Source organism: Phacochoerus africanus, chromosome 1 (assembly GCF_016906955.1).
Source record: "Phacochoerus africanus isolate WHEZ1 chromosome 1, ROS_Pafr_v1, whole genome shotgun sequence".
NCBI classification, from domain to species: Eukaryota; Metazoa; Chordata; class Mammalia; order Artiodactyla; family Suidae; genus Phacochoerus; species Phacochoerus africanus.
In genome coordinates this window covers 106,421,840-106,449,419 of record NC_062544.1, presented here as the reverse complement: position 1 = coordinate 106,449,419, position 27,580 = coordinate 106,421,840, and the positions used below count along the sequence as shown (strand labels likewise).

At 53.0% G+C, this 27,580-nt stretch overlaps 1 protein-coding gene across 4 annotated transcripts in view; it reads right to left on the bottom strand.

Annotated features, from left to right (window-relative positions):
- Positions 1-26,199, bottom strand: part of VIPR1 (vasoactive intestinal peptide receptor 1) — a 36,509-nt gene extending 10,310 nt beyond the window's left edge. Inside the window, exons 1-4 of one of the 4 annotated variants that reach the window (XM_047770824.1) lie at positions 25,966-26,199; positions 13,280-13,388; positions 7,625-7,732; positions 1,310-1,416 (exon numbers count right to left, since the gene is read on the bottom strand). In XM_047770824.1, coding sequence (XP_047626780.1) covers positions 1,310-1,416; positions 7,625-7,732; positions 13,280-13,388; positions 25,966-26,043 — 402 coding nt within the window. In that variant the 5' untranslated portion in view covers positions 26,044-26,199. Of the gene's footprint in view, positions 1-1,309; positions 1,417-7,624; positions 7,733-10,717; positions 10,790-13,279; positions 13,389-25,965 lie in introns of those variants that run through there. The other 3 variants (XM_047770816.1, XM_047770841.1, XM_047770831.1) reach the window with 3 other exon arrangements.
- Positions 26,200-27,580: the final 1,381 nt, after the last annotated feature.

Here is a 27,580-nt window from a genome sequence, read left to right as displayed (position 1 = left end):
GGGGCTCACCTAGGGGATATTGGCAGGAGTGGGGTGCCCTATATATCCTGCCTCCCTTCCCTGCCTTGGCAGATGAGAAGCCTGAGGCCCAGGGCTTCCAAGAGAAGCTGAGTGGCCCCCTCTCATCCCCATACTCCTGACCCCTGGTATCCACAGTTGAGACAGTACAGCTTCCCAGGGTGGGGTGGAGGTTGAACTCAACCCTTCTGTCTGCTCCTTCAGGAGGGAAATGTCACATGTTCCATTTGGTCCACCTATTCATTCTTCAGTCACACGTCAAACAGCCCTTCTGGGCCATCCTTGGGGACAAGAATGCTTGTCCCTCTTGTCCCTACACAAGACCCCCTTGCTGGGTGGTGAGGAATGGAGAGCAGTAAAGAAGACACCGAGGGAGAAGGGTAATTCCCTAATTGCGACACTCAGGGGCTGGGGTTAGCAGGAGGAGGACGATCTGGCCTTTCTGGGGAGGCAGGACCTAGATGGATGCCAAGGGCTCCCTGCTGGCCCCACCCATGGATACACGCAGAGCCACAGTCACTGGGCAGCCCCCCCCCCCCGCCCCCTCCGTCCTCCCTACCTCTTGCACTCTTCCAGAATAGAGGCTGGGGGTGAAAAGGGATTTAAGGGATTTAGATCCTGCCTGAGGGTGGGCGTGGAAGGCCTCTGAGGAAATTGCTGGCCTCTTGGCAGGAGTGAAAGCCCTGTCTGCATAGGGTGTCAGGGATGGGACAGATGTCATCTCAGACAGACAGACTGCCTGCACCCACCAAAGCAGAGAGGGACCCTAGCTCAGGATTCCAATTACACTCTAGCCTCCCCATCAATATCCCTCCCTGGCTTCTGGCCCCACATCCTTACAGAGACCACCCCTGCTTCACCTGCTCCAGGGCAGATCCCTGACCTGGGGCTGAGGACAATGGTCCTATCCCTGACTGGCTGCTGGGTGTCTGAGGCTGGTTCCTTCCAGGATCCGCACCTCAGTTTCCCCTCTCCATGGGCTGTCTCTGCCCTCCCATCTCCAGGGCTGGAGCAAGGCTCCCATGAAGGAGTGGGGTGGGCTGACTTGAGGGTGCTGCTTCGTGTTTGCTGCCGTGAGTCATTCTGGAAGCCCCCTCCTGCGCCCTGTCAGGGGAGCCAGGGGGTGAGCCTTTGGGAATGGGGGCCTGGAGAGGAAGGAGACTTGGGGAAGGCAGACCCCTGGCATCCTGACTCCCACACAGAAGGCAACTACACCCCTTGGTGGGAGAGAGTGGGAGGGGCTAGCAAGCCAGGGCACTCTGGGGTGTTTGTGGGGTGCACCAAAGCCCACCTCGTCCAAACCCGATGCCTTGTCATCCATGCCACAGGCAATGGGGTAGGGGCCAGGCTCCAGGGGCGTCCAACCCTCGTCTGTGCAGTTGCGGCTCACGTTGAGGCCTGGGTGGAGGGCAGGGGTGGAGAGGAGAGAGGATGAGGCTCAGAGTGGACAGGATGGTGTAGCAGGCAGGGGGCCTGGCTGTCTGTGCTCAGCGCTATTCCTTCCCACCCCGCCCCCATGGCATTAGACTCCTGCCGTTCTGACCTAGATGCCCAGGGCACCATGGGGTAGCCTGGGGCAGGGAGAAACCTCTCCAGGGCCATCAGGGGGTCCTTCACCACAGATAGCAGTCAGAGCAGACATTTCTGGGCTCAGTGCTGCCCCTTGTCATGTCTAAACCTGACCCCAGGTGCAATTTAAACTCTGATCCTTGTCACAGGTAGCCTGGATCCTTGGCACAGAATGGTTCCTGACCCCTGGCATGAGTTGAATGCTAACCCATGTTGCAGGGCCATGGACCTGGCGGGGCAGATGGCTTCTTATTCGTGTGGGCACAGACAGCAGCCTCTGGCTGGGGTGAGGGGCCCAGGCCTGCCCAGTCCTCCTGGGTTGGTCTGCCTGGACCTACGGGCCTGGGTTTCCCCCCACACTGGGGGTTGGGGGCAGGGGTTCAGATGTGCTGCTGGAGAGGGACCAAAGGTGAGGCAGGAGATGGGTGGGGGTTAGATAAGGGCACAGATGTGAAGTCCTCACAGATGGGGAAGCAGGAGTTCCTGGCAGGAGCACCTGCTAAGGCAAAGTCAAGCATGAGAAGAATCAAGCAGCAAAGGGGTACAGGATCTCTGGGCTGAACCACTGAGGCTTGGGCTCCAGGCCAGCGGCACTCTCCACTATCCCTGGAGGCCCAGCTCTGAAGCTAGAACACAGAACCACTAAGCGAGCATGTGAGATGAGGGGTACCCCTAAGGCTCCCCACACTCCAGGGAGAGGAGGGGTTGAATAGAAAATAGAGAAGAGCCGCCCCCCCCATCCCAGGACTCATTACAGAGACATTGAGTCCAGGAGAGAGCTGGCTGGCCAGGCTTGTTGTGGGGGAGGGAGGGAGAAGGAGGAAGGAGAAGAGGAAGGAGGGGGAGGAAAGGAGAGGGAGAGAGAAGAGCTAGGAGGAGGAGGTAAGGAGGAGGGAGAGAAAAGTAGGAAAGATAAGGCGAAGTGATGAGGAAGAGCTGAGAGAGATGGGTCCTGACATCCTTGCCCTCTAGCTCCTTTCCCCCCCTGCACCAACACCATCAGCACCACCAGCATCACCACCATGGTCACAATGCTCACTTTGAGAACTTTCTACATGTACAACTGTACAGAACACTTCAGGCACATTATTTTGTTGAAGCCCCTGGGGCAGCCAGTGAGGAAGGTAATACCATGTTACAGATGAGAAGTAAGGCTCCAAGAGGCTGGTCACTTGCCCAAGGATACATAGAGAGGACAGGCAGAGCAAGTGTGGTCTCTAGAGTCTTTCCAGATAACCTTGGCCCTCACCTGCACTGAGGTGATGGAGAACTCATTTCAGGTGTGCAGGTGCAGGGCTGTAGGAGGCATCAAGCTGTCCTGAGCTCAGGGAGGGTCACTGTGCATGCATGTTTAATATTTCCAGCTTTGCCAGGTGCTTGGAACATCCCAGGCAAATTCCCCAGTCACTACTTCTGTAAATCCTCCTGCACCATTTGAAAGAGGTTCTTGTTACCCTACTTTATGGATGAGGAACTGAGGGACAGGTGGGAGTGGGGGGATCACCAGGAAGGAGCATCTAGCTGGATCTCTTTCCACTATGAGGTCCCAGGAGTGGCAGGAACGACTCTGCTGGGGAAGGGACACTGGGTGGGGCCTTTCTACCTTGGTGTCCCTTTTTCTGTACAGGCCTCCCAATCATACTGCTGCAGGAAGCTCCCAGGGCACAAGGAAAGTCCTGTTGCTGCCACTTCTCAGCCCCTCATCTTTCCCCCACTGCAGCTCTGGGTAAGCCAAGCTAGAGGCTTCAACTAGCCCCTCAGCAAACTGCTGGTCCACTTTGGCCCCAGGTCTTAGGAGCTCACTGGGGGCTCTGAGGCCATGCCCCCTGCTAGGAGCTGATTGTTGAGGCAGGAGTAAGTAGGAAACAGGAACAAGGCCAAATCAGCCAGGCTTGAAGCAAGGACACTAAGGCCTCAGGCTTTGGGCTCTCCACTCACCAGAGGGCCCAGGGCTTAACGAGGCCACACCCATGACCTAGCAGGCACCTGGTGTCATCTTTCATTAGGCTAGTGAGCTTGGGTGACTCATCAGTGTCTACACACTGCTTCACATGCCTTCTGTGGGGGCAGCAGAAAGCAAACATTAATGTGTTAAGGTTAGTGATCAGGAGTCATCGTTAGTCCCATTAAAAGATGGGAGAGTTGGAGTTCCTGTTGTGACTCAGTGGGTTAAGAACGTGACTAGTATACATGAGGATGTGGGTTCAATCCCTGGCCTCGCTCAGTGGGTTAAGGACCCAGTGTTGCCTCAAGCTGTGATGCAGGTTACAGATGGGGCCCTGATCCTGAGTTGTGGTGGCTGTGGTGTAGCTCTGCAGCTGCAGCTCCAATTAGACCCTTAGCCTGGGAACTTCCATATGCTGCAGGTTCGGCCCTAAAAAGGCAAAAAAAAAAAAAAAAAGAGGATGAGAGTATCAAGGCTGAGAGAGGTTGGGTGACTTGCTTATGGTCACATAGCAAGGAAGAAGCAGGCCTTGGATGCAGACCTAGGTCAGCTCAACTCCACATCTTTCCAGGTCCCCAACAGTGTCTGAAGGGGCGCCCTGTTCTCCAGAGCTGGCACTACCTGGATGGCAGGGGACAGCAGTGGGGAGTAGGTCATCTTCAGGGCTGGACAGCCTCTTTGAAGGGCCTGGGACTGTGGCCCAGGCCTCAAAGGAATGCTCTGGAGGAGATGTCAGTGGAAGACACCAAGGGACCCCGAGAAGCAGCCAAGAGTCTCTTTCCCCCCTCTTCTGGGCCTGTGAACTGACAGACCTTGTGTATGTAAAAGAGACACAGAGGGGCAAGGGACTCTAACCCTGTCCCGGGAAGGACACCCCCCATTCTCCCAGTCTCCTTCCTCTCACCATGTCTCTAAAAGAAGTCACGGCCTTCCTGCCCCCTCACCTCCCTTGGTTCTCCAGGTGAAAACCCCACTCAGTGATTAGAAGTAGAAATCAGGAATCATCTCCTCCCCACTCCCCCCACTTCTTCCCATCTGTCACCAGGCCTGTCCCAGCCTCTCTTTCCTCAGCACAACCACCACTTCATCTCCCTGAATTAGGTAGGAGCCTTCCGATGGGTTGCCCTGCTTTCTTACCCCCTTCACCCTGCTATCACGAGAGAGCCAGAGGGATTGTTCTAAAATCTAGGCCTGACCATGGCGTGCTCTTGCTAAAATGCTGTCAATGGCACCCTGTCCCAGCCAACCAGGACAGTCATCTTAGGTTGACAAGACTGCCTTATCTATGGCCTCACAAGGCAGGGAGTCTCCCACAGACCCCATAGACACAGGCGATACACACTGTGGTGTTTCCTCATCAAAATAGCTACCCTATCTCTTACTCTTAAAAAAAAAAAAAGTCTCCTCAAATATTTAAAGGCAAAAACAACACAGATGAAAGGCATGCAGACTGCAAATAAAAGGCCTAAGCCTCCATAAACATTTTGGTGCCTTGGTGAGCAATCTTTGCCTGGCCAACCCTTCTTCCCAGGTTCTTTACCCGGCCTGGGCAAATGACTTATTTTTAACTCCCTACTATCTTTATCATCTACAAGGTTTCTTCAACTTTCCCTGTAGAACCAGGTCCCTTCGAACCCTTCCAGGGAAGACACTCCTTCCCCATTCTTATTACCCAAAGGGGCAGGCGTTAGGGTTGCTGTCATCCCTACCCCACACTTCCCTTACTTGTGAACTTTTCTCTTTGGAATTTAGGGTCAGTTGCTCACACCTTTTTCATTTAGTTGCCCAGGAAAACACACCCCCTTTCCTTTACACATTCAGCCTCCAACCCTGTCTCCTATTTCCTGCCGTCATTTTCAGAGGCTAAGGCTGCCAAATACAGCGGTGCAGGTTGTTTGCTGCACAGGGGCATCTGGCTCGTGGTCCAGGGGCCAACGTTTACTTCATATTCAGCTGGTCACCAGATGGGTTCTGGTGAGAGGGTGACTCCACCTGAGGAAGGGCCGCCATTCTTTCATGTGCCCAAAGGCTCAGTGTGGGCCCCACTGAGGCTGGCAGCCTCAGAGTTAGCCAGATGGTGGGCTGCAGTCCAGGTTCTCAAGTGAAGGAGCTGCCTTTACAATTCCATCAGGGACAGAAGGAAGAGCCTCCGGAGGAATGCAATTAGGATAGTGTCAGAGTGGAATGCAATTAGCAGGCGCTTCCAGGGATCTGAGGAAAGAATGGTTGCCAAGCTCTGCTGATGGGAGTGAGGGCTGCTGGAGGAGCTACCCAGACATGGAGTCCCCCTGGAAGAGGGCTGGGCTAGGTGGGCGCTGGCCTGTAATACTCCACACCTGTGGCTGCTCCCTTAGGAAGGGCATCCTCAGGGAAGGTGTCCAGATCTCCCCTTCACTGCTGAGGCTGCAGCACTGAGCACTGGGGAGCAAAACTGGCCTGTCCCAATGGGGCCATTTGGTCTACTTCCCATCCCCGCTTTACAAAGAGAGAAACAGGTCCAGAGAGGGAAAGGCAACCTGGAGCGAGAGACTTTCTGCTCATCCTCTGAATCCTTACCTAGGTCCTGTCCATCATCAACCTTTTCCATCCCAGCCCTGCTCCTCCCTCTGTCCTCCCCAGCTCATCAAACCTAGACCTGAGTGGGGGCACACTTGACTCCTCCCTCCCCTTCACATACCCCTCCTCCCACCCTCCCCTGCTCTGCTCTCCACCCGAGTCCAAACCATCATCATGTCTCATCTGCCTTGGGGCAGTGTCTTCCCCTCTGTACTCTGAGAATCATTTCTTCTCCCAGAAACCATCAATGATAAAGTTAAAAGCCTGAACTGGACTGTGTCTGTCACCTGCTAAACCCCCACAGTGGCTTCTCCGTGAACTTGGGAAAAGCCCAAGTCCCATCTGTAGGAGCTGCGTGGTCTGGCCTCTGCCTGCTGGCCTCTTTCCTCTTCTCCCTCCCCTGACTCTCCACTCCAGCCACAGTGGCCTCTGAGTTTCCTCAGGGCTCATCCTGTGGGCTTTTGATCCTCTCAGCGGTTCCACCTCCAGCATCTTTGAGGCTCTTTCCCAGCCCAGGTCCTCAGACCTCAGCTGAAGTATCACCTCCTCAGGGAGGCTGCCATGATTCTGGCCTTTGCTTTAACCTCTTCTCCCTCTGAGTACCACTTACCATTTCTAATACGTGTGTTTGTTTTCTTGCTAAATGTCTCTCCAACTAGAATGTTAGTTCCCTATGGACAGACAGCATTTTATTCCTCTGTGTTTTGTCTAGCCCCGTGCTGGTCAAACTAGTAGGTGCTGAATGAACATTCACTGAATGAAAGGATGGCTGACTATGTACCCTAAGCCTCTTTAATTATGCAGCAGCAAGGCAGCCCACTTCCTTTTCTTTTCTGTCTTATATGTGAACATTCACTTAAGCAGAACATGAGAAGGTGTGTAAGCAAGGCTGGTTTTGCAGAGTCTGAAAGATCACTGCTTCCAGGCAGTGAAAGATGGAATCATAACCAGCCTCAAACAATGGGAACATGGGAGCCGTAATTTAATCAAGTATCTGTCAGTCAATCAGTTATCAGTTGCTGAGCAAATATCTAGTGAGCCGTTCTCACATGCTTATCTTTCTGTGAAGAGCTAATCAAATCCCATGAGTTCTTCAGAGAACTAGTGCCAGTGCAGCCTCTTTCAGGAAGCCCCCCTGATTGCTCCAGCCCCTCTGCAGACCTACTTTGCCTTCCCATTTCCTTAAGAGGTGAGTCCCGGAGTTCCCGTCGTGGCGCAGTGGTTAACGAATCCGACTAGGAACCATGAGGTTGCGGGTTCGGTCCCTGCCCTTGCTCAGTGGGTTAACGATCCGGCGTTGCCGTGAGCTGTGGTGTAGGTTGCAGACGTGGCTCGGATCCCTCATTGCTGTGGCTCTGGCGTAGGCCAGTGGCTACAGCTCCGATTTGACCCCTAGCCTGGGAACCTCCATATGCCGCGGGAGCGGCCCAAAGAAATAGCAAAAAGACAAAAAAAAAAAAAAAAAGAGGTGACTCCCCACTCCAGCAGGCCAGACTCCTGCCACCCAGCTCCCACCCTTCAACTCAGGGCTCTTACCTTGAGTGGGAGAGAAGAGCTTAAAGATGAGAGGGCAAGCTAAGACAACCACCTGTCCCCGAGGGGTGGCCGGCCAGCAGGTGAGGTTGTCCCACATCTTGCTGCAGCCTGTGGGGTGAAGGCATAGGACACATGGGTCAGCATGGCCACCAGATGCCTCCAGCCTTGAGGCCTGAACCCACAGGCACCCACTCTCCTTCTCCTCCTCCAGGCTTTCATCTTGAGAAGCCTCCACTCTGAGCGGGGAGGCACAGTCCCACCCAGGCTGTACGGGGCTGGATAGGGAGTGGGGAGAAGGCGGCATAACTGCTGTCCCATGGTCCTCGGTGAGTGGCAGAACGCCCCCTGGGGGTGCTATGAACAGTGGTGAGGGTTTTGTTTGTTGCAGAGATTTGGGCAGGCAATAGGGATGCCAGGCAGCCGCCCTGCATGGTCCTGCACGGTCCTGCGCAACGATGAATTGGGTAGCATTTGGGACTTTCCACTGAGCTGCTAAGTGTTTGCATAGGTGAAAAGTTTTTGTAATGACCAAAGCCTAGACTCTTACTTCATTTTACACATAAACACAAGGTACTCATTGTATGCATTCAACAACACAGGTTTTCCATAAATGCAACCACGGAGTAAAGCGAGAGAAGATTGGGCTTTGTTGTGCTCTGAATGATACTAAGAGCTGTTCAATGTTTTGGAAAATCACATTACCTATAGCAGTGCTGCCAGTAAACCTGGGTTGGTGAATCAAGTCCCATATATATCAATCTACATTTAAAGCTCTCACATTCCCAGAAGTTATATTTATAGGTACAACCTTTAGACTATGTTTTCTTATCTTTTGGTGTGATCATGCTGGAATGTGTACACAGTGTTTTATTGTACATTTCTTTACTCTTCATTTTTGTTCTACGCTACAACTAGAACATCGTTAAAAAATGTGTGTCCTAAATTTCATTTTATAATAGTAAAGGAGACATTAGAAAATATTTGTTATAAAAAGGAGCTGTTGGGAATGATAAGGTGAGCCGTCTTCATAAAACTCACAGAACAACATAGATGCCCCCAACCAAGTCGAACTATGAATTGTGACAGGGGGTGGTGACCAGGCAGTGAATTCGGAGAAAACCCTGCATGGCGGGCTGTGTTCTGTCCACTGTGTACCTATTAGCCTTGGCGGGTTGGCTGGTGAAGGATGCACAGTGAGGTCCCCAAGGGTCTGCTTTAATAGGCAGATGCAAAGGTTTTGCCTGTTCAGGGTATGGGTGCCCTTGAGAAACAAGGCCTCCTCTGGATGCCCTCCCCTAAGGGAGGTTTAATTGTCTCTTTGCAACCCTGCCAGTCCCATAGATTTACTCAGGAAACCCAACCCCTGAGCCAAAGTCAATGCCAGCTGGGCCAAACCCAGCCCAGCCCAGGTCCGAAGGTTCACGAGTTCCCAAGCAGGGGGCCTGGGAGGAGGAGGTGGAAGGACATCCCCACTTGGGGAAGAACCTCGGGCCTGAGTGCTGAAGTGGGCTGGCAGCAAGGTGTGGGACATTTCCAGGCTCTGGCAGCCAGGTGGCACCTGTAGCAGAAGGCTGAGAACACCTGGATCTCCGGGGCTTGGTCAGAGAGCACAGCCTCTGTGCCTCAGGGACCCCATCTGCTACTGCCCATCCTATCTTGAGTCTTCTGTGGCCTCACTCTGGCTCCCAGTCTCTCCTCCATTCCTGTGCCAGCCTCTCTGGAGGCCATGTAGTTGTCCTCCAGACCAGTCAAATCCTGCTAGTGATTTAAGACCCTGCTAATATCAGCAGAAAACATGTATGTAGTCTTTACATGCAGGAGACTGTTCTACCCTCTTTACGTGAATAACTCATTTAAACCTGCCATTTTTCAGATGAGCAACTGAGGCACAGAGCAATTAGGTAACTAGCGCCAGATCACACTGCTGGTGAGGGGGACAGCCTGTTCACATGCTCTGTCTCCAGCAAACCTCTTGCACTCTGCTTGGTCTGAAGGGCTCTATCCTCTTTCTGTGGGAATTTTGCTCGGCTGGATTGTGTATAGCCTTGACAATGCTAGACACACCCTGTCTTGCAGGCCAGCTATTATGTCTGAGTCTTTGCCAGGCTTTGAGCTCTCTGGATCTCCAGCAGCCCAGGTCAGGAGTGGATTCAGAGCTGAGTCTCTGGCCCTGAGTTCAGCTTCACCAAAAGTGGCACAGAGGGGAGGCTGGGCTCTGCCCTCAGTGTCTGTGGGGGCATGCTAGGCTCAAGGAATCTCAGTACCACCAGGGCTGGGCTATAGACTGTGCTGAGCAAGGGGGGACAGCCAGAAAAGAGGGGCCAGTAGGGAGAACATGGTCAGGGAGGGTTCCTACAGGAGAGAGCAGGGTAAGGAAGCTGAGAGAGGATGACACCCAAGGAAATGCTGGGTGCCTGGAGGCCCTATTGTTGTGAGCTGGGCCTGGGAGTATTCTCTGTGTATCTGCCCCCAGAGAGGCCACAAAGGTCCCACCACACATGTCACCAGGCCCACAGAGACACAGGGCCCAGGATGGCTACGTGTGTCCACTGGGGCTACCATCTCAACAGGAAAGAAAGCCCAGCTTGGGGTGAGGGATGGCAAGGCATGGTTGGGACCTCTGCTGTGTCATTTTTTATAGACATATGCGCATAGAATGACAACATACTGACAAGCACTCCCAGGCATATAGAATCACAGGCACACATGCAAACATATACACACATACATGTACTTGGACATGAAAAGGCCAGACACAAGCAAATTCAGGCACAGAGAGACACACACAACTCACAGACACAACATTTATAGACACAACTGAGCGTATCATAGACATTCACATCCCCCCCAACACACACACACACACACACACACACCCTCCAACACACAGAGGTACAACATACCAGGCAGACATATCCACGCAGGTCCAAGCTTACCCAGACACATTTTCCTGACACACAAACTCAGAGTCAGACCTGGAGCTACAGACACCAGAGGCACAGATGCAGCCCCAGACAGACATGAGCCAGGAACACACAGCTGGATATGCATGAACATGCCCACAGCCCCTCACAAGGCCATGGGCAGACTCACCACCCACAGACCCAATCATGCTCTCCTCAGGATCCCAGGCCAACTGCCTGGCTTTAGGTTGTTGGCACCTGACAGGCACCCTGTGCCAGCAATGACCTCACTGGGATCACGAGGGTGTCCTGCCCTCAGGGCCTGGGAGGTGCTACAGTGGGGCCTAGAGTCTGAAGTCAGGGCCTCTCTGGGCTGCCACGATCCCGGATCCCACTGTTGGGGCCTTCCAAGTCCCTGTCTGCAGCTTGGTGCTGCCCATCTTCCCTGGAGGATCGGGGGTACATAGGCACCAGGCAGGGCTGGCCACCCCTCCACCCAGGTCACAGTCTCAGGGCCCCAGGAGACAGGGGTTGGTTCCTCCTTTAGAGCTGGGAGAGGCAAAGGCCATCTGTGAAGCTACACATACTTACGGTGCAGGAGGCACAGAGCCTGGGCATCAGGGCCCAAAAGGAGGGACCCAGGAGGAGGTGTACAACTGTCAGCCCCAGAGACAGGGGTTGGACTGGGGAGCAGGAAGAAAAGATGCTCCCTGCTCCTGAGTGAGGCTGCTACATAAACTGTAAGCTCAGCCTCTGGGAGGTGACCTGGGAGGGAGGCACAGAGCTGGCACAGGCACCCCGCTGCTCTCTCCCATCCTTCTCCCTCTCAATGAGCCTTGAACCCTATACCCACTCCTTGCTCACCATGGGAAGTCTATCTTGGCACCTCCCAACTTCTCAGCCTCTCTGCTTCTCCAAATTCTATCTGCCCTTCTGAGTCAAATGGCACCTTTCAAAGGAAGTCTTCTACTTTTTCCCGTTCCTACCGCAGGGCTGCTGAGCCAAGTGTGGGGCACACAGGGTAGGGGAGTGAAGATTAGAGGGTGCTTCTATTCACCATAGCCAAGTCATGGAAACAACCTAAATGTCCATTGACAGATGAATGGATTAAATGTGATATGTATACACAATGGAATACTACTCAGCCATAAAAAAGAATGAAATAATGCCATTCGCAGCAACGTGTATGCAACTAGAGATTATCATACTAAGTGAAGTCAGTCAGAAAGAGAAAGACAAATACCATATGATATCACTCATACGTGGACTCTAAAATATGGCAAAACAAAGCCATCTACAGGATAGAAACAGGCTCATAGACATGGAGAACAGACTTGTGGTTGCCAAGGGGGAGGAGGTAAGGAGTGGGATGGACTGGGAGTCTGGGATTAGTAGATGAAAACTATTACATTTAGAATGGATAAACAAGGTCCTACACAGGGAACTATAGGTTCTGCACAGGGAAACATAAAGTCCTGCACAGGGAACTATATCCAGTCTCCTGGGATAGATCATGATGGAAAATAATATTAAAAAGAATGTATATATATATATATGTATGACTGAGTCACTTTACTGTATGGCAGAAATTGGCACAATATTATAAATCAACTATACTTCAATAAAAAATATGCTGGTAACATGGGATATACATATGGGGATCCATATCTCACAGTGAGCAAAAAAATCAATTCTAAGTGTGAACAATAAAACCCTAGAGCTTTTAAAAAGTTAAAAAAAAAAAAAAGATTACACAGTGCTGTCATTTGATCTGATAGCCCTGAAGCTGGCCTGAGGGCGTCCCTGGCACCTCCCTTCACACTGCCAGGCCTAAGATGTCCCAGACTTCCTGGGAATTTGGGTCCACGTGTGCTCAGCCTCTGAGTCTGACCTTGTCTAATCAGCAGGATGAATTAATGGTTCATGTGGGCTGCTAAGGGTGGGTTAGGATAGCAAGGCCAGTGTTTGTGCCTAGGTACCTATGCATATGGTGTCATCTCTGGGCATTGTGTGGCTGGCAGAGCTTAGTATTGAAAGGAGCTAGGCTTCAGCTTCCCCATTCTGTGGTGAGTCTTCCAGACCTGTGCAGGCTAGCAGGCTCCTTGCTCTAGGCTGCCAAGATGGCTTTGAGCTTCCATGTGCCCTATGGTGGTCACATGCTGTCACCAAATGTCTTCTGCTCTTCCTCTGAGATGCTAACACCTCATGATGACTTAATCCCAGAGGGTGGTTTTCTGGGGCCAGTTTTCTGTATCTCAGCTCCAAACTAAGTCAGAGGCTGAGAAATCTGACCTGGGGGGGCTCCCACCAGTGAGCTATCCCAGCCCTTCTTTGGGCTGGGTCAGGGGTCCTTAGTGGCACAGGCCCCCACCTTGTGCATCAGAGCCTCCCATCCCAGATGGGCTGGAAGCCATGGATGTCATCTTCTCTCTTCCTGGAGAAGAAGAGTAGGACACCCTCATCTCCAAGAGCAGAGTTGGCTTCCATCACTTTTCAGAACCCCAGTTTAATAATTCTCCCCAGCCTATAGCAGGGAGCTCCCCAGACCTGGGGTGGGGTGATGGGAGCATAGAGGCCTGCTAGCCTCTTCCTTGTTCCATATGGCTCTCCCAGCTCCTCCCAGCACCTTTTCCTTACCACCCAGCAGTTCCTTGGTGCTATCCCCATCCCACAAATGTGGAATGAATATGACCTGGACCTGGACTCATGTGCAAGGGAAAGCAGCCTCCTTGGGGAGCTGTGGGGGCCTCACCTGATGTTTCATTCTCCAGCTGGGCTTCTTCCAGGCACTGCTTGTGCTGTACCTTGATCATCTGCAGATAGTCACACTCCTCCTGCTGCAACCCGACTGCCCAGCTGCCCTGGGGGACAGAGACAGGGTGTGGGGGGGTGGGCATCAGCCTCATCCATAGCCTACCTGTCATCCACAGACCCCAGGAAAATGATGGACTGATGCAAATTTCTGCCTGAACCCCGATTCCAACTCAGATTGAATTTGACCTTAGACTGAAGCCTGACCTTGACCTGGCTCTGACCCTAAACTCTTGTCCATTGTCCCCAAAGAGGATCTGCCTTGGGAGCCCTGTCATGGCTTCCTGGTGGCTCTGATAGTACTGTGGCTGTAACAACATTGTCTCTTTGTTGGTGGCATGATTTTGGACAGAGGTTAGGGGACCTTTCCTTAGAGCCCAGAGCTGGCCCACTAGACTTTCCAGCTTGGGTTGGGAGCTCTTGCTCCCTATCTCAGTCTCTGTGAATGAGTGGGGCCTGGCTGGTGCTACCTTATTATCAGGAGTTGGACCCTGCCTTCTGGTCCAACTCCTGGGAGGAATCCAGGAGTCTGGCTGCATCTACCAGCCTCTGTCCCCATTCAAGGAGCCTGTGCTCAGCCCCCTGGGTCACCAGGCTGGGAAGGTGATGCTGGGCCTCCTTGACCAAAGCTTCTCTGCCTCCTTAGCATCTAACTATTTCAAGCTGTATCAGAGCTAGTGAGGGCAGGGGAAGGGCTCAGGAAGTAAGAGAGGACTCCTTTCGGAAGGATCTCGATCCTACCAGGCCTCCTCTCTCTGGGAGGTGGGGAGAAGGGATGGGAGAGCTTAAGCTTCTCCCCTCTGCTCCCCTGCATTCTGGCTGGAGGTCAGGGCTGGGGACAGACCTGTGTGCCAAGAAGACAGTGGCACTGGGGCTCATGTGTGAGTAGGGGTGATAGCTGCCTGGGAACATCCAGAAAAAAAAGTCTTGGGAGCCACTGGGTGGGGAAGGTGGGTAAAGGTCTCCACGTCCTTGGAATCACTGGGTGGTGGCAGCTTCTACCTGTCTCAAGCTTTAGGGAAGTGGCTGCCACCCCACATCAGCTTCCTCATCTCTGCCAGGGAGAAGAATGTCATAGCTCCCAACAGGGCTGTGGGGAGAATCCAACAAGACTGCTCCAGAATCGGAGCTTCTCAGTGTCTCCTCCAGCTTGTTCCCCTTACCTCCCCGGACCTCAGTTTCCCTGTGGGCCAAATGGGCCTCAACCACCTCCCCTGCTGACTCAAAGGCTTCTTGTAGGAGGGCTTTGGTGGGAGCTTCCTCTTATTTCCTGCCTTTAAGGGGGTCCCTGTCTGGCCTGTAGGCACCAAGGGTGGAACTTTGACCACTGTTCTAAGTAAGTCAACTACATTTAGCGTCCCAGGTACCAGTGAACTCTCTATTGCTGTAGCGAGCAGGGTGTGGGGCGGGGCATGGGGCGGGGTGGGGGCGTGGTCCAAACTAAAGATGGACAACTCAGTGCTCAAGAGGCCACACGGCTAAGTCCCTTCCACCTCAACACTCTTTCATCTCTCATCCTTTGTTGAAGGCTTTGGTGGAACCTCCTCATTGTCTAACTTTCCCATATGCAGGCAAGCATCAGGGCTGAGGTAGCCCAGGTGTCAGGGAAGGCCTCCTTGTCTACAGTGCATCTCAGACCCCCCAGCACCCTGACCTTGCTTGCCCATGTGCCATGAGCCTGGAAGCCACACAGTGAACCTAGATTTGATCTTGGACCATTAACTCTATCAGTCAATTAGGGTAAAGGTATTAGCTGGTAAGTCATTTAAAACCTGGCATATGGACAGAGTTTCTGTCGTGGTTCAGCGGTAATGAACCCACCTAGTATCCATGAGGATGTGGGTTCCATCCCTGGCCATGCTCAGTGGGTTAAGGATCTGGTGTTGCTGTCAGTTGCGGTGTAGTTCGCAGACACAGCTCAGATCCCACATTGCTGAGACTGTGGTGTAGGCTGGCAGCTGTATGTAGCTCCATTTGGACCCCTAGCCTGGTAAATTCCATATGCTGTGGGTGTGGTCCTAAAAAGACAAAAAACAAAAAACACCTGGCATATGGACAGTAACACAGATCTATTATGTAGCAGGATACAGTTGTTTGTATAATGCTTAAAAGATAGATTCAAGGAAATATTGCGCTGTAGTCCCTCTTTGGGGTCACATGCTTCCCCTCTTGCCGAAAAGGGTCACTGAGATGGAAAAACTCATGATGCTTTGTTTTAAGGGATCTGTGTCAGCCTCATTCTGCTGGGGCATGGAAAAAGGGGTGACCAGAGGGATCCCAGAGGTGGCCTCTGGAAGAGGAACCCAGGGACTGGCCACCTGAGCTTGTGTCCCACCATTGGTCTCTCTTGCCTGCTTGGAGCACATTTCTCCCTGAAGTACCTTCCCAGCCTGTTGTCTGCAACAACAGGGTTTATTATGGCTTCTGCTGCCTTCCCTGCTTTGCCTGCTTCTCCTGCCCATTTTTCATCTGTCATCACCCCACAACATGAAAGCAGGATGGATGGCAGTAGACATCTGTGTTGCTGGCTTTTACCATCCTTTACCCTCCTCTGGTGCCATGTTCTCATCTCTGTTCGGGAAACCACTTTCTTCCCCACTCTGAGTCCATGGGGTTCTGATGAACTCTCTTCCAGAGGATCAACATGTGACCAGATGCAAGCCAGTCAGAGCATTCCTGGCCATAGTGCCCGGCACATGGCCCAAGTCAGGCTCTTCAAAGCCAGGAAGCTCATTCCTGGGACTTTGGATTAAGCGATCAGGCAAGTGGATTTGTTCATTCCCACTGGACTGGAAACCTCAAAGTACGCAGGGGCTAGAACTACTGCCACCATCTTGTTGCCAAGTAAAACACAATGATGAAAGCCACACAGCTAGAGCAGAATAAAGAGATGGAGAAAAACTGGATCCTCCTGACATTCTGTGCCCCTGAAGGCAGCCATGCCTGAAATCAGTGCTGCTTTTGGCAACATCAGTTAGTACCTTTTTTTTAAACTCCAAATTGAGTAATTTATTGCTGGTCTGAGGCTTGCCTTGTTTTGACTCAATATCTTTTTTTTTTTTTTTTTCTTTTTAGGGCCGCACCCATGGCATATGGAGGTTCCCAGGCTAGGGGTCTAATTGGAGCTACAGCTGCCAGCCACAGCCATAGCCACACCAGATCTGAGCCGTATCTGCAACTTACACCACAGTTCATGGCAACATCGGATCCTTAACCCACTGAGCGAGGCCAGGATCAAACCTGCAACCTCATGGTCCCTAGTCGGATTTGTTTCTGCTGCGCCACAATGGGAACTCCGACTCAATACTTTTCCTAATAGCTTGAGCCAGTTGAGTTTTCTGTCCCTGTAATCTAGAGTCCAGACTTGTACTCTGAGGACAGGACAACGGATGCTCTCGTTTGCTGAACCCTCTTAAGCCAGGGCTATGGCCATGCTGTTTGTCAAGACATGTTTTTTTTCCAATCACCGAGAGAATTAGAGGACTCCTGGTGGCTTTTGCCTGTTACTCTTTGAGGGTAGAGGGGTATGGGGTTAGCTTCTCTAATCACCTCTGCTACCTCAGCAGGACAGCTACCGAGTCTCTCTTGAGAGGCATTCAATGTTCAGAGGAAGGGCAGGAGCCCCTGTGGTAACCTGGGAGTCTGGGGTATCTCTGAATAAAGTGGAAATGGTCTGGAAAATGAGTTCTGTCTTCATCACAATTTAGTTGAGTGCTGGACACCATCTGAAGAAGGGTAGAGGAAATAGAGACCAAGGAGGGACCTGAGGTCACTCAGCAAATGTACATTCCCAGAGGGACTTAAGTCTCTGACCACCGATCTGGAGAGCATCAATCCCTATCCATGACCTTGCCTTGGGCCATCTGGTCAACCACTGCCCTTTGAAGGACAGGGCCAGGGCAGCTCCCTCTAGCCCTTATCACTGAGGAATTCAAGCGGACTTCAGACTTCCTCTTCCACTTATTTCCCTGTTCTAAACATCCTCATTTTCCCTCTGGACATCAGACACACAAAATTGGAAAGTTCCCAGCCAGATACAGCCAAGACTACTAGTCCCAGGGAAGTGTTCCAGGGGAAGATATAACTGGAGTGTGGGATTTGCAGAGAAAGGGAAGTAGAGGTGGGCCTTTGAGGTTGTATGAGAATTTCACCATTAGAGGTGGAGTAAGAGCATTCCAGAAAATAGGAGCAGTGTGTGCAGAAGCACAGAAGCATGAAAATGCCCAATACATTCGAGATTGCAAGAAGCCTGATGTGGCTGCAGCAAGGGGCACTGAAGGCATCAGGAGACAAGGTGGGAAAGGCAGGCAGGGGCCAGGCCTTATCAGCTCCTGCCTGGACTAGTGCAATAGCATTTAGTCCCACCACCTGCAACCTGAGGGATCTTTGTAAAATATATATCCCTATCCTCATTTTCCTGCATCAAATCTCTGATGGTCCTAGGAGTCAAAGTGCACACACGGAAACTGGCATTCAAGCCCCTTTCTTTCTTTTTTTTTTTTTGTCTTTTGTTGTTGTTGTTGTTGTTGTTGCCACCTCTTGGGCCGCTCCCTCGGCATATGGAGGTTTCCAGGCTAGGGGTTGAATCGGAGCTGTAGCCACTGGCCTATGCCAGAGCCACAGCAACGCGGGATCCGAGCCGCGTCTGCAACCTACACCACAGCTCACGGCAACACCGGATCGTTAACTCACTGAGCAAGGGCAGGGACCAAACCCGCAACCTCATGGTTCCTAGTCGGATTCGTTAACCACTGTGCCATGACAGGAACTCCCAAGCTCCTTTCTAAACCCACTACTGCCTACATCTCCCAACTTGTCTCCTGCCCTGCACTCATTCCTGTGCTGGGCTGAAGTCCAAGTAAGCTCAAAGTCAGTCTCACTTTGCAGTTGGGTTAAGATGAAAATTTCATGCCAGACTGGGCCCCCAACACCTTCTCTGGGACAGGAGTTCCTAAGCCGAGAAGAAGAGACTCAGACAAGAATGAAGAGGTCCACTGCACCCTTTCAATCCTGATCCTGTGTCTCCTGCCATTTTGTTGGCTAGATGTGGGAGGTGACTGACTCGGGGTTGGCAAAAGAGTCCTGAGTATCTGGCTGGGGCCTGGATTAGCCAAGTCTCCCTAATTCCGCCTGCTCAGTAGACCCCCTCCTCTCTATCCCCACTGTGAGGGGCTTGGGAGAGAGTACTACTTTCTCCTCCTAATGTGGGGCTTGCTGAGATTTAGGACAAAGGCTGAGGTTTGGGGGAAAGGGTGAAGATTCTGGGAGTTGTGGCTGTTAGAAGCAGGGGCTCAGAAAGACAGGGTGAGCCCAGCTCAGGTGTCGTGGGCCATAGCCAACCCCCTCAAGGGAGGCTTGAGACCACAGCTACTAGCCTTGAATCAGAACCCCCAGCTGGAGGCTGAAGAAGGCAGGAGAAGCTGAGGGGGACAGAAGCGGGGCTGTGAGTGTACATGAGTCCCTCTGAGGAACAGCCTGTGACAACAGTCTGTGAGAGGGGTCTAGAATGCAGCAGGCTACGATAGGTGAGACAGGAGAAAGAACTTCCTGCCTGTAAATTACCAAGTACTGGGTCCACCATGGATCATTTGTGCTTCTGAGGTTTGTCAAAGGAGGGCTCTTTCTTTTTCTTCTCTTCTTTTTTTCCTGCTAAGGATGGCTGGAGCAAGGTGGAGAATGGGGAATAGAAGGCCAGGGCTCAGGAGGGTCCTATTTACCATTCTCCCATTACCATTTCATATCTCACGATTTATTTAAGCCCCCTCCCCATTGAAATAACAGGGTAACAAAGAGTCATGAGGGGAAACTGAGGACCCAGAGAGAAAGAGGTGCACACAGGACCGCAATCAAGCTTCCCCAGCTTCCCCCTTCATTTTGCCTTTTGTATTTGAATTGGTAAGGAGATGGGGACCTTGGAGTTGAGTAGGAGGCCAAGGGAAAGAGGAGAGGAGTAAGAGGAGAAAAGAATGGGGATGGTCATAGGAAGATAAGGTAAATCACAGAAGGGATCCAGTAGTCACAGAAAAGAGGAGAAACATGCTCCCAGTTTTGCAGAGGGCACTAAAAGAAGTTGAAATTAAACCTCATCTTATTGGGAAGAGACACGAGGGAGTCTGCTGGGCTGATGGGAACGTATAACAGCTTGAATTGTGTGGTGGCTACACAGGTGCACACGTGTGGGGCAACTCCCTGAGCTGTCACTTCTGATTCGTAATTTCGCTAATTAAAAACTATCTCTAAAGTCCCAGAGCATCATGTGGCATGCCAGCCATTTTCAAAGAAGTAGCTTCTCTTCTAAGACAGCAGGGCCTAGTTAAGTCCACAAGTTCTAGAATCAGACTGTTGGCTACCTCCTTGCTGGGTGACAGCAGGCAAGTCACTCCACTTCACCTGTAAAATGGGGATAATGACAGCACAGCCCACATCCAGGGCTGTGCTGAGGGTCACATGTAAAGGACACGAGGGGAATGCCAAGAAGTGTTAGCAGCTGTTGCCAAAGCCCCAGCCAGGCCCCTCATGCTCAGCTGCCTTGCTGTCTCCATCCAGATCCCAGCCGACCCCCAGCCTGACTGCCCTGCATCACCCCAGACAGTCTGAATGGCCTACAAGTGGATATGTGGCAGCCATGCCCACCAGGGGAGAGGTCTCAAGCCTGGTTTTCCCCTTGCCCCTACTACAGCCTGATTTCTCTTTTCCTCTCTGTGTTTTCATAACCTTTTGCCAATAGTCCGAAGCCTCCCATCTCTGCAAATTCAAATTTTGCCAGCCACACCTCCTCCTGGGAAAGGCTGAGCTCTAAGCAGGGGGGTAGAAGGGTGGAGTGAGAACTGGTGTTGGGAGGGTTTTGGGGGTAAGAAAAAGTGGGAGACATAGGGATGCAGGCTTGGGCTTGGGGCAAGAAAAAAACTCTCTGCAGCTCAGGGTGGTATCAGGACAAGGGCTCTCATGATTAGGAGAATGCAAGCAAAGGCGTTCAGCTTGGGGTTCAGGCAGGTCCCATAAAAAGGCCCTTTTGCAAGATTTACTTTTGGGTATGAAATCTTTCAGGCTTTCTTTGCAGAGGATCATTGCAAGGATGACCAGTGAAAGAGCGGCAGCAGGGACTCAGGTTTAAATCCTCTGCTCTTAAAAGTCATCCTGGGCACTGCTGGGGAAAGAACACTAAATTTACAAACACGGTGGGTGATGTTAGTGTTGGGTCGCCCACAGAGAGCAGGGCACCATAGCAGGGAGCCATGAATCCTTGAGACTTTGGCTGGTGGCTTCCCTTCCCTGATGACGCCCTGGGCTGGAAGAACTTGTTTTTAAGAGAGTGGAAGGCACGTCCTGAGAGATTTGGACCTTCACAAAATGGGCCATGTGAGAGTGGGTGAATATAAGACCGGGCCCTGGCCAGTGAAGTCCAGCCTGCTGCTCACCCTCTCCTGCTCAAGACCCCCTGCTTTTCCCCTGACCCACCTGCCAGCTTGCTGTAGTGTCCCACCCTGACATAGGCAGGAGAGCTCCTTGCAATAAATCTACAAACACCATGCCCTCCCCCAATAATAACACTCTTCATTTTATGATGAAATACTGCTGGGAGATACCTGAATATTGCATATTAAGGAATCCCTGTTAAATTCGTTAGGTGTGATTTTGGTATCATAGTTATACAGGAAAATGTCCTTTGGTTTTAGGGATGCATCTTAAAATAATTTGGTCTACGATGTCTATAAGGTATTTTTATTTATTTATTTATTTTAATTTTTTTTTTTTTGTATTTTCTAGGGCCACACCCACAGCATTTGAAGGTTCTCAGGCTAGGGGTCTAATTGGAGCTGTAGCCGCTGGCCTACGCCACAGCCACAGCAACCTAGCATCCAAGCCACGTCTTTGACCTACACCACAGCTCATGGCAACGCCACATCCTTAACCCACTGAGCGAGGCCAGGGATGGAACCTACAACCTCATGGTTTCTAGTCGGATTTGTTAACCACTGAGCCATGACGGGAACTCCTATAAAGTATTTTTAAGGTACTTCAGCCAAAACTGGAAAATAATGCAAAAATTTTTTAACAAGTAGTGATTTTTTTTCTTTTGTCTTTTTAGGGCCGCACCTTTGGCACATGGAGGTTCCCAGGCTAGGGGTCTAATCAGAGCTATACCTGCCAGCTTACACCACAGCTCATGGCAACGCCGGATCCTTAACCCACTGAGTGAGGCCAGGGATCAAACCCACAACCTCATGGTTCCTAGTCGGATTCGTTTCCGCTGCACCACAAAGGGAACTCCAACAAGCAGTGATTTAAAAAAAAAAATTTTTTTTTTACTATAGTTGATTCAATGTTCTGTCAACTTCTGCTGTACAGCAAAGTGACCCAGTTATACATTCTTTTTATCACAAGTGATTAGACATGGTTCCCTGTGCTATAGAGCAGGATCTCATTGCTTATGCACTCTAAATGCAATAATTTGCATCTGATGCAAATATTAATGGTTAAAAGTTCATAACTGCCAAGCCTAGAAAATGGGGGGGAATGAGCACTGGAAGTTCCCAGACTGCCATTTTGTTAACATCACCCCAAGAACTGGATATTTCCAGGTTCATTATACTATTTGCTCTACTTTTTTTTAAAAAAATTGAAAATGTTCACAATAAAAGTTCAAAAAACCATACAATGTGGTAGCGAGATCAAACGTTTTCTTTTTTTTTTTGCCATTTCTTGGGCTGCTCCCACGGCATATGGAGGTTCCCAGGCTAGGGGTCGAATCGGAGCTGTAGCCACCGGCCTACGCCAGAGCCGCAGCAACTTAGGATCTCAGCAGCGTCTGCAACCTACACCACAGCTCATGGCAACGCCAGATCCTTAACCCACTGAGCAAGGCCAGGGATTGAACCCACAACCTCATGGTTCCTAGTCGGATTCGTTAACCACTGAGCCACGACAGGAACTCTGAAACTGTTTCTTTTATTATACATTTTCCTGGATGCACTGAGAATAGCTTTGTGCTGGGAAGCCAGACAGGGAAGAGTGAAGTCTGGGAGGTTAAGAAGAAGAAGCAGGGAGAAGGGGATAGGTCTAGTCCTCTGGCCGAATTCCTGCATCCAGGGCTGAGTTGCCATGAGGCTTCCAGCTGTGTGGGGAGGCCTGTCACCTATCACCCAGCCCTCCCTGAGAGGATCTGTCACCTGCCTGGGCCTGGAGCCTCACCCTTCAAATTGTCTTGCCACCTCATGAGCATGTGACACCCTCTGTCCCCAGGAGTCCTTCCTGCCCTGGAAACCCTGGGCAGGTGGGGGCAAGAGAGGGCTAAAGAGGGGTCCACAAGCTCCCAAGCTGGGAATCAAGAGGAAGGAACAACCTGTCACACAGTTCACAGAGTACTTTCACCTCCTTCAAATCTCACAGAAGTCCTGAAAGGGAGGCCAAGAGAGGTTCAGAGTCAGTGGTGAGATTGGGGGTGGGGTGGTGTAGGCGGAGACTCTGTCTGTCAGGGGTGGAGGCAGCCTCTCTTCCCATTTCTTCTGCATGTTGGGCCAAGGGTTCTCACCCTCTCTTTTGTGATGAGGAAACTGAGGCCCTTCTGCAGAGATGAAACATGTTCTCCAGGTTAACTAGCCAATGCCAGGGAGTAGGGTAAGGACTGGTCTCCTGGCCCCAGCTAAGGCTCCTCATAATGGAAGCTCTAGAAACATCAGGGGAGACTGAGACTCAGGGCAGCATGGAGGGTGGAGACCTCCAACGGGAGCTTGCTTTTCCAGCATAGCCCTCAAAGAGGCCCCGGTAGGCCTGACTGACATTGTCGCTTGACTTAAGGAGGAGGCCTGGCCCTGCTGTAACCTTGTTTCCTAAAGCCCACAGGGTAGCCTGCTGGGGGCCATGAGGGTTGGGCAGCCATGGGCAGCTTCTGGAATAGCTGGAAGCAGATGGCCAGGGCAGGATCCCCAAGGCAAGGTGAGGCCTTCAGGAACAGGTGGTCAGGAATCCTCCTCAGAGGAGAGTCAGAGGAGCCAAGCCTCCCTGAACCCCTTGGTCATTCCAGCCTCAGTGGGGGAGCTAGGGACTTCCTCCTCTTTCTGAGGTCAGGCCCATTGGTCCTGCCAACAGAGGCTGTTTTATGGTCTCAGGTGGAAGGTTGGACCATTTGGCCGAATTCTTCAGGGGCTGGCCTGCCTCCTCCAGGGAGTCTTCTCTGACTGCTCTTCTCAGCAACTCTTGCCCCAGTTCTAAAGGCGGCACCCACACCCACCTGGGCCCGTCCTCCTAGGTCACTGGCTCTGCTCTCCCCCACCAGCTAGAGAAACTTCCCAGGACAGAGTGTGAGTCGGCTCCTTCTCTATGACTCCTCCCACCCTGCCTCTGGCCTGGGCACTGGCTTGAGCAGTTCTGCTACCAGTGGGGAGTCCCTGTGCCTGCTGTCAAGGGGGTAGGGACAGTGGAAGGCCTAAAGGGTGGCCTTGGGGAGGACTTCCTCTTCTGAGACACTGGAGGTTTTCTTTCCTTTTTTTTTTTCCTTCCCTGTTCAGAGATTTCCTCTTCCCAGACTGAGGTCAGGGCACCATAAACAAGAGTGATAAGGCCTTGGGCTTTCAGACTGAACTTTGCAGCTGCCATTTTATGACTCTGATAATGTCACACCACCCCCACCCCCCCGCCCCCCACCCCCCCACCCTGCAACCCTGGTCGGGCTGGAAGAGGACTGCCTGGTGTCCATTTAGCCCAAGAGCATGTGGTGGCTGGTGGGAAGGAAGGAGAAGTAGAGAGGGAAATGGGGCCTCCTCATTCTAGCCTGCCCTCACCCATTCCTGGGTGAGTCCCTTCTCCTCCCTCTGTGGGCCCAGCCCAGCACTGAACTGTAGGGGATGTGGGAGGGTGAGAGACCTTAGCCCTTGATCCCATGGGATGGTCAGAAGATCCCAGCCTGGGAGATGAGTAGGGTTGAAGGGGTGGGGTCAAAGTGGGGAGGGCTGAGTGGGGTGGAGCAATCAGGGAAGGCAGTCTGGAAGAGGTGCTGGAGTTGAGAACTAATGAATGAGATGCGAAAAGACAGGGGAGCATTGGAGGAGCCAGGCTTAAACTGTCTCAGGAGGTAGGGGGCAGATGCTGCCTAGCATGAGAGGGGGTCCCACTGAAACCACTCTGTCCCTGGGCTGAGAAGCTTCCATGGAGGGGGAACAGGGTACCAGTAGTGATCCCAAGAGCCTTGATTCATCCAAAGAGAATTTGAAGGGTTGGAACCCAGGGTAGGAGACCCAGAGGGTTGCTGGTGAGGCCTGGAGGCTCTGTGACACTGAGAGGCTGTAAGTGGTACCAGAGCTGTGGCCTCAGGGCCAGAATTTGGTGGAGGTTTGAATGCCCAGGAGGTGGGTCTCACCTCTGCTGTCAGTGGGAAGAGGGAAGGATCCTGCCAATTGCCATAAGGTCTGCTCCCAGGACTGGCATCCCATCTCCAGGACAGCTGCCTATCCCCAGGCTGTGCAAGACATTAGCTAGATGGAAACAGAGATTCCTGTCTTGGTGGAGTTGATGGGAACAGAAGTAATCATGGGACAGAATAGACTAAATGACCAACATATTTCACCCACCTACCAGCCAGCCTGGAGTTTAGTGTCAGACCTGGAAACAAGTTTTAGGTCCTGCCCAAGCACCAGCCCCAGATTTCCTCAAGTCTTGGGGTAGGGTTAGAGAGAAATCAACCTCAGTCCTCGTCTGATGGGTCAGGGACAGGTGTGGCTCTGGTATCTTTGGGCTTCACTTTACCCATCTGTAAAATGGGCTTTGGTAGCCTTCATGTCTTCCCTGATCTTGCAAGGAGGTGACCCATGCATCTACCGCCTCAATCAGAATCTCCCCTGCAGCCCAGGTGAGCCATCCTCAGACACACACATGGGCACAGCATACACAGGGCATGCTGGGAACACATGCACTAGGGGCACACACACACCCCCATATGGGGATGAAGCACAAGTGGGAGAAAGAGGGTGGCCACTGCTTGTTGACTGCTCCCTGCTCCGCTTTCCCCAGGCACATGTCTGGCCCTTCCTGGTAAACACACCTCAAACCCTCACTGCCCACCACCTTCGACCTTGGGCTTCATACCTTTCAGCTTCCCTCAGAGGGAGGGTAAAGGAAGGGTCTCCCTGCCAGCCATCTGATCCCCAAAACCCCTGCCCAGGACCCAGAGCCTTCAGCTCTGGGTCTGCTGCTGAGACGTCACTCCTACAAGTAGCTTAATGCCCCACAGACGCGTCCAGACGGGCACAGCACACAACCATGACACTTAGAGCCTCCCTCTCACCGTCTACCAAGCCTTCCGTTTCAGTGGACCACAGTCCCCAACCCTGAATCCAGTGACCTTCCCACCCCACAGCCTCTGCACGAAAGGCGAGTTAGGAGCTGCACTTGCCCGCCGTCCCTCCACCGGCGTCCTAGAGGCCCGCTCCTGGCTGCGCTGGAAGGGAATCGGTGTGACTGAGAGCCCACCCTTCCCTCGGGTCTAGGTCGTGTCTGGGGCGCGCAGGAGGGGAGACAGCATGCTCCGCGCCCCTTATCCCGTCCACACAGACGTGAGCACACGGCCGGGCTCCCGTCACCCTCGTTCCACCCCCAGCTGCTGGGACTCCGGGTGGCCCGGCGGACACTCACCACGGGGCCGAGGACACAGGCGAGGACGCCGGCCAGCACGCAGAACCAGCCGGCCGGCGGCGGGCTCAGGGGGCGCATGGTCTGCTGCGAGCCTGCAGCGGGCGGCGCCGCGCCAGTAATGGGCGAGCGACGGGGGCGGGCGGCGCACCACGCGGCGGACGGTGGGGAGCCTGACTGAGCTGCGCTGCCGCGGTAGCCCCAACGCTAAGAGGCGCCGCTGGGGCGGGGGCGGGCTCCGGGGGCTCGTCTGACGGGCGGCGGGTCCAGCCAATGGCTTGGCAGAAGTGGGGCGGCCGCGCAGGTGTGGGGCGGGACCGGGGGCACTCCAGCGAGCAGGGAGTCCCTGCGCTCCCGCCGCTAGTCCCACACGTCAGTCCTCAGTCGCGAGGCGTGGACAGGCCTTTGTCCCCTCGGACTGCATCTCCAGGAGTCCCGAGACCCCAGCACACCCCAGCCTTCCCTGCTGGGCTCACGACGTTTCCAAGAGCCTGGCTGACTGGAAATACCCCCTCAGCCCCACCTAAGGGCGCTCGGCTCGTACACCTCACGCCTTCGGAACCATCTCCTCCAGAAGGCCTCCCCGCCACTCTCCCCATTTTCCACTTCCGTGCCTCATAGAGCTAGTGCAGGAGGGCCGGACCACGAAACTTGTTACTTCTTATCCACTAGTCTGAGGGCTGCAGCCCGCGTAGGGTCCTAGGCTACAAGTGCCCCAGGTAGTGGGGCTCACTGTTTGATCCATTTTCAATCGGCCCAACCTCCCCGCGCCAGAGAGGCCAGGCGAGGGGAAGCCAGGGCGCGAGTGAGACCCGATTCTTGGTTCCATGGTGCCTCCCCTGAGCCCTGGCAACGTGGCAGGGCGTACTCGGCACGGGCTGGGCTCCCTGGACCTTTCACGGCGAGGGATGGGGTTCGTGCTTCAGGAAGGGTGATGCGTCCGCGCCCTCCCTTGTCTCAGCCTTAGCACCTCTGGAGGGAGGCAGGGCCGAAGTTCCAGCGCCCCCACGCGGGGAGGGAAGGTTTGTTTCCTGCGCTCGGGCCCAGACTCCGACCTAAAACAACCTCCTCCTGCTTTACCGATTTTACAGTCTGGGAAACTGAGGTACAGAGAAAGGCCCGGATCAGGGCCGCCTGCCTCTAATGTCTCGCTTCCAGGGCTTAGCAGGGACCTCGGGCCAGCCTGCCTCTACCTCGCGTTCTCAGGGATTGGTTTATTGTCTTTAGAATGAGGGCGTATTCTTGTGAACCAAATGCAGGTGGCTGCTTGACCGTCTTTCCGAGGGTTCAAAAGGGTGCAGTCGATGCTGGAGGTGGCTGTGGGGATAGGGTGGCTGGTTGGTGACTGTTACGGGGGAGGGGGGAGGGCGGTGTTCAGTGAAGAGGCAGAGAGGGCTGAGCGTCCCTGGGCGTCTTTGGATGTGTGTGGCTGCTTGAAGGAGGTTCTATTGCTGACCGGCAGGTGCGTCAGAGTTCCTTGCGGACCCACCCAGGTTTCCCGCACTCCAGCGCGGGGCATTCAGGCGGCTGATCTGGGATTGCTTGGAGTTATGGAGAGACGCGGAAAAGTCAGGAAGGCAGGAACGCCCAGCTCCTCCTTGATTTTGGCTTATTTGGG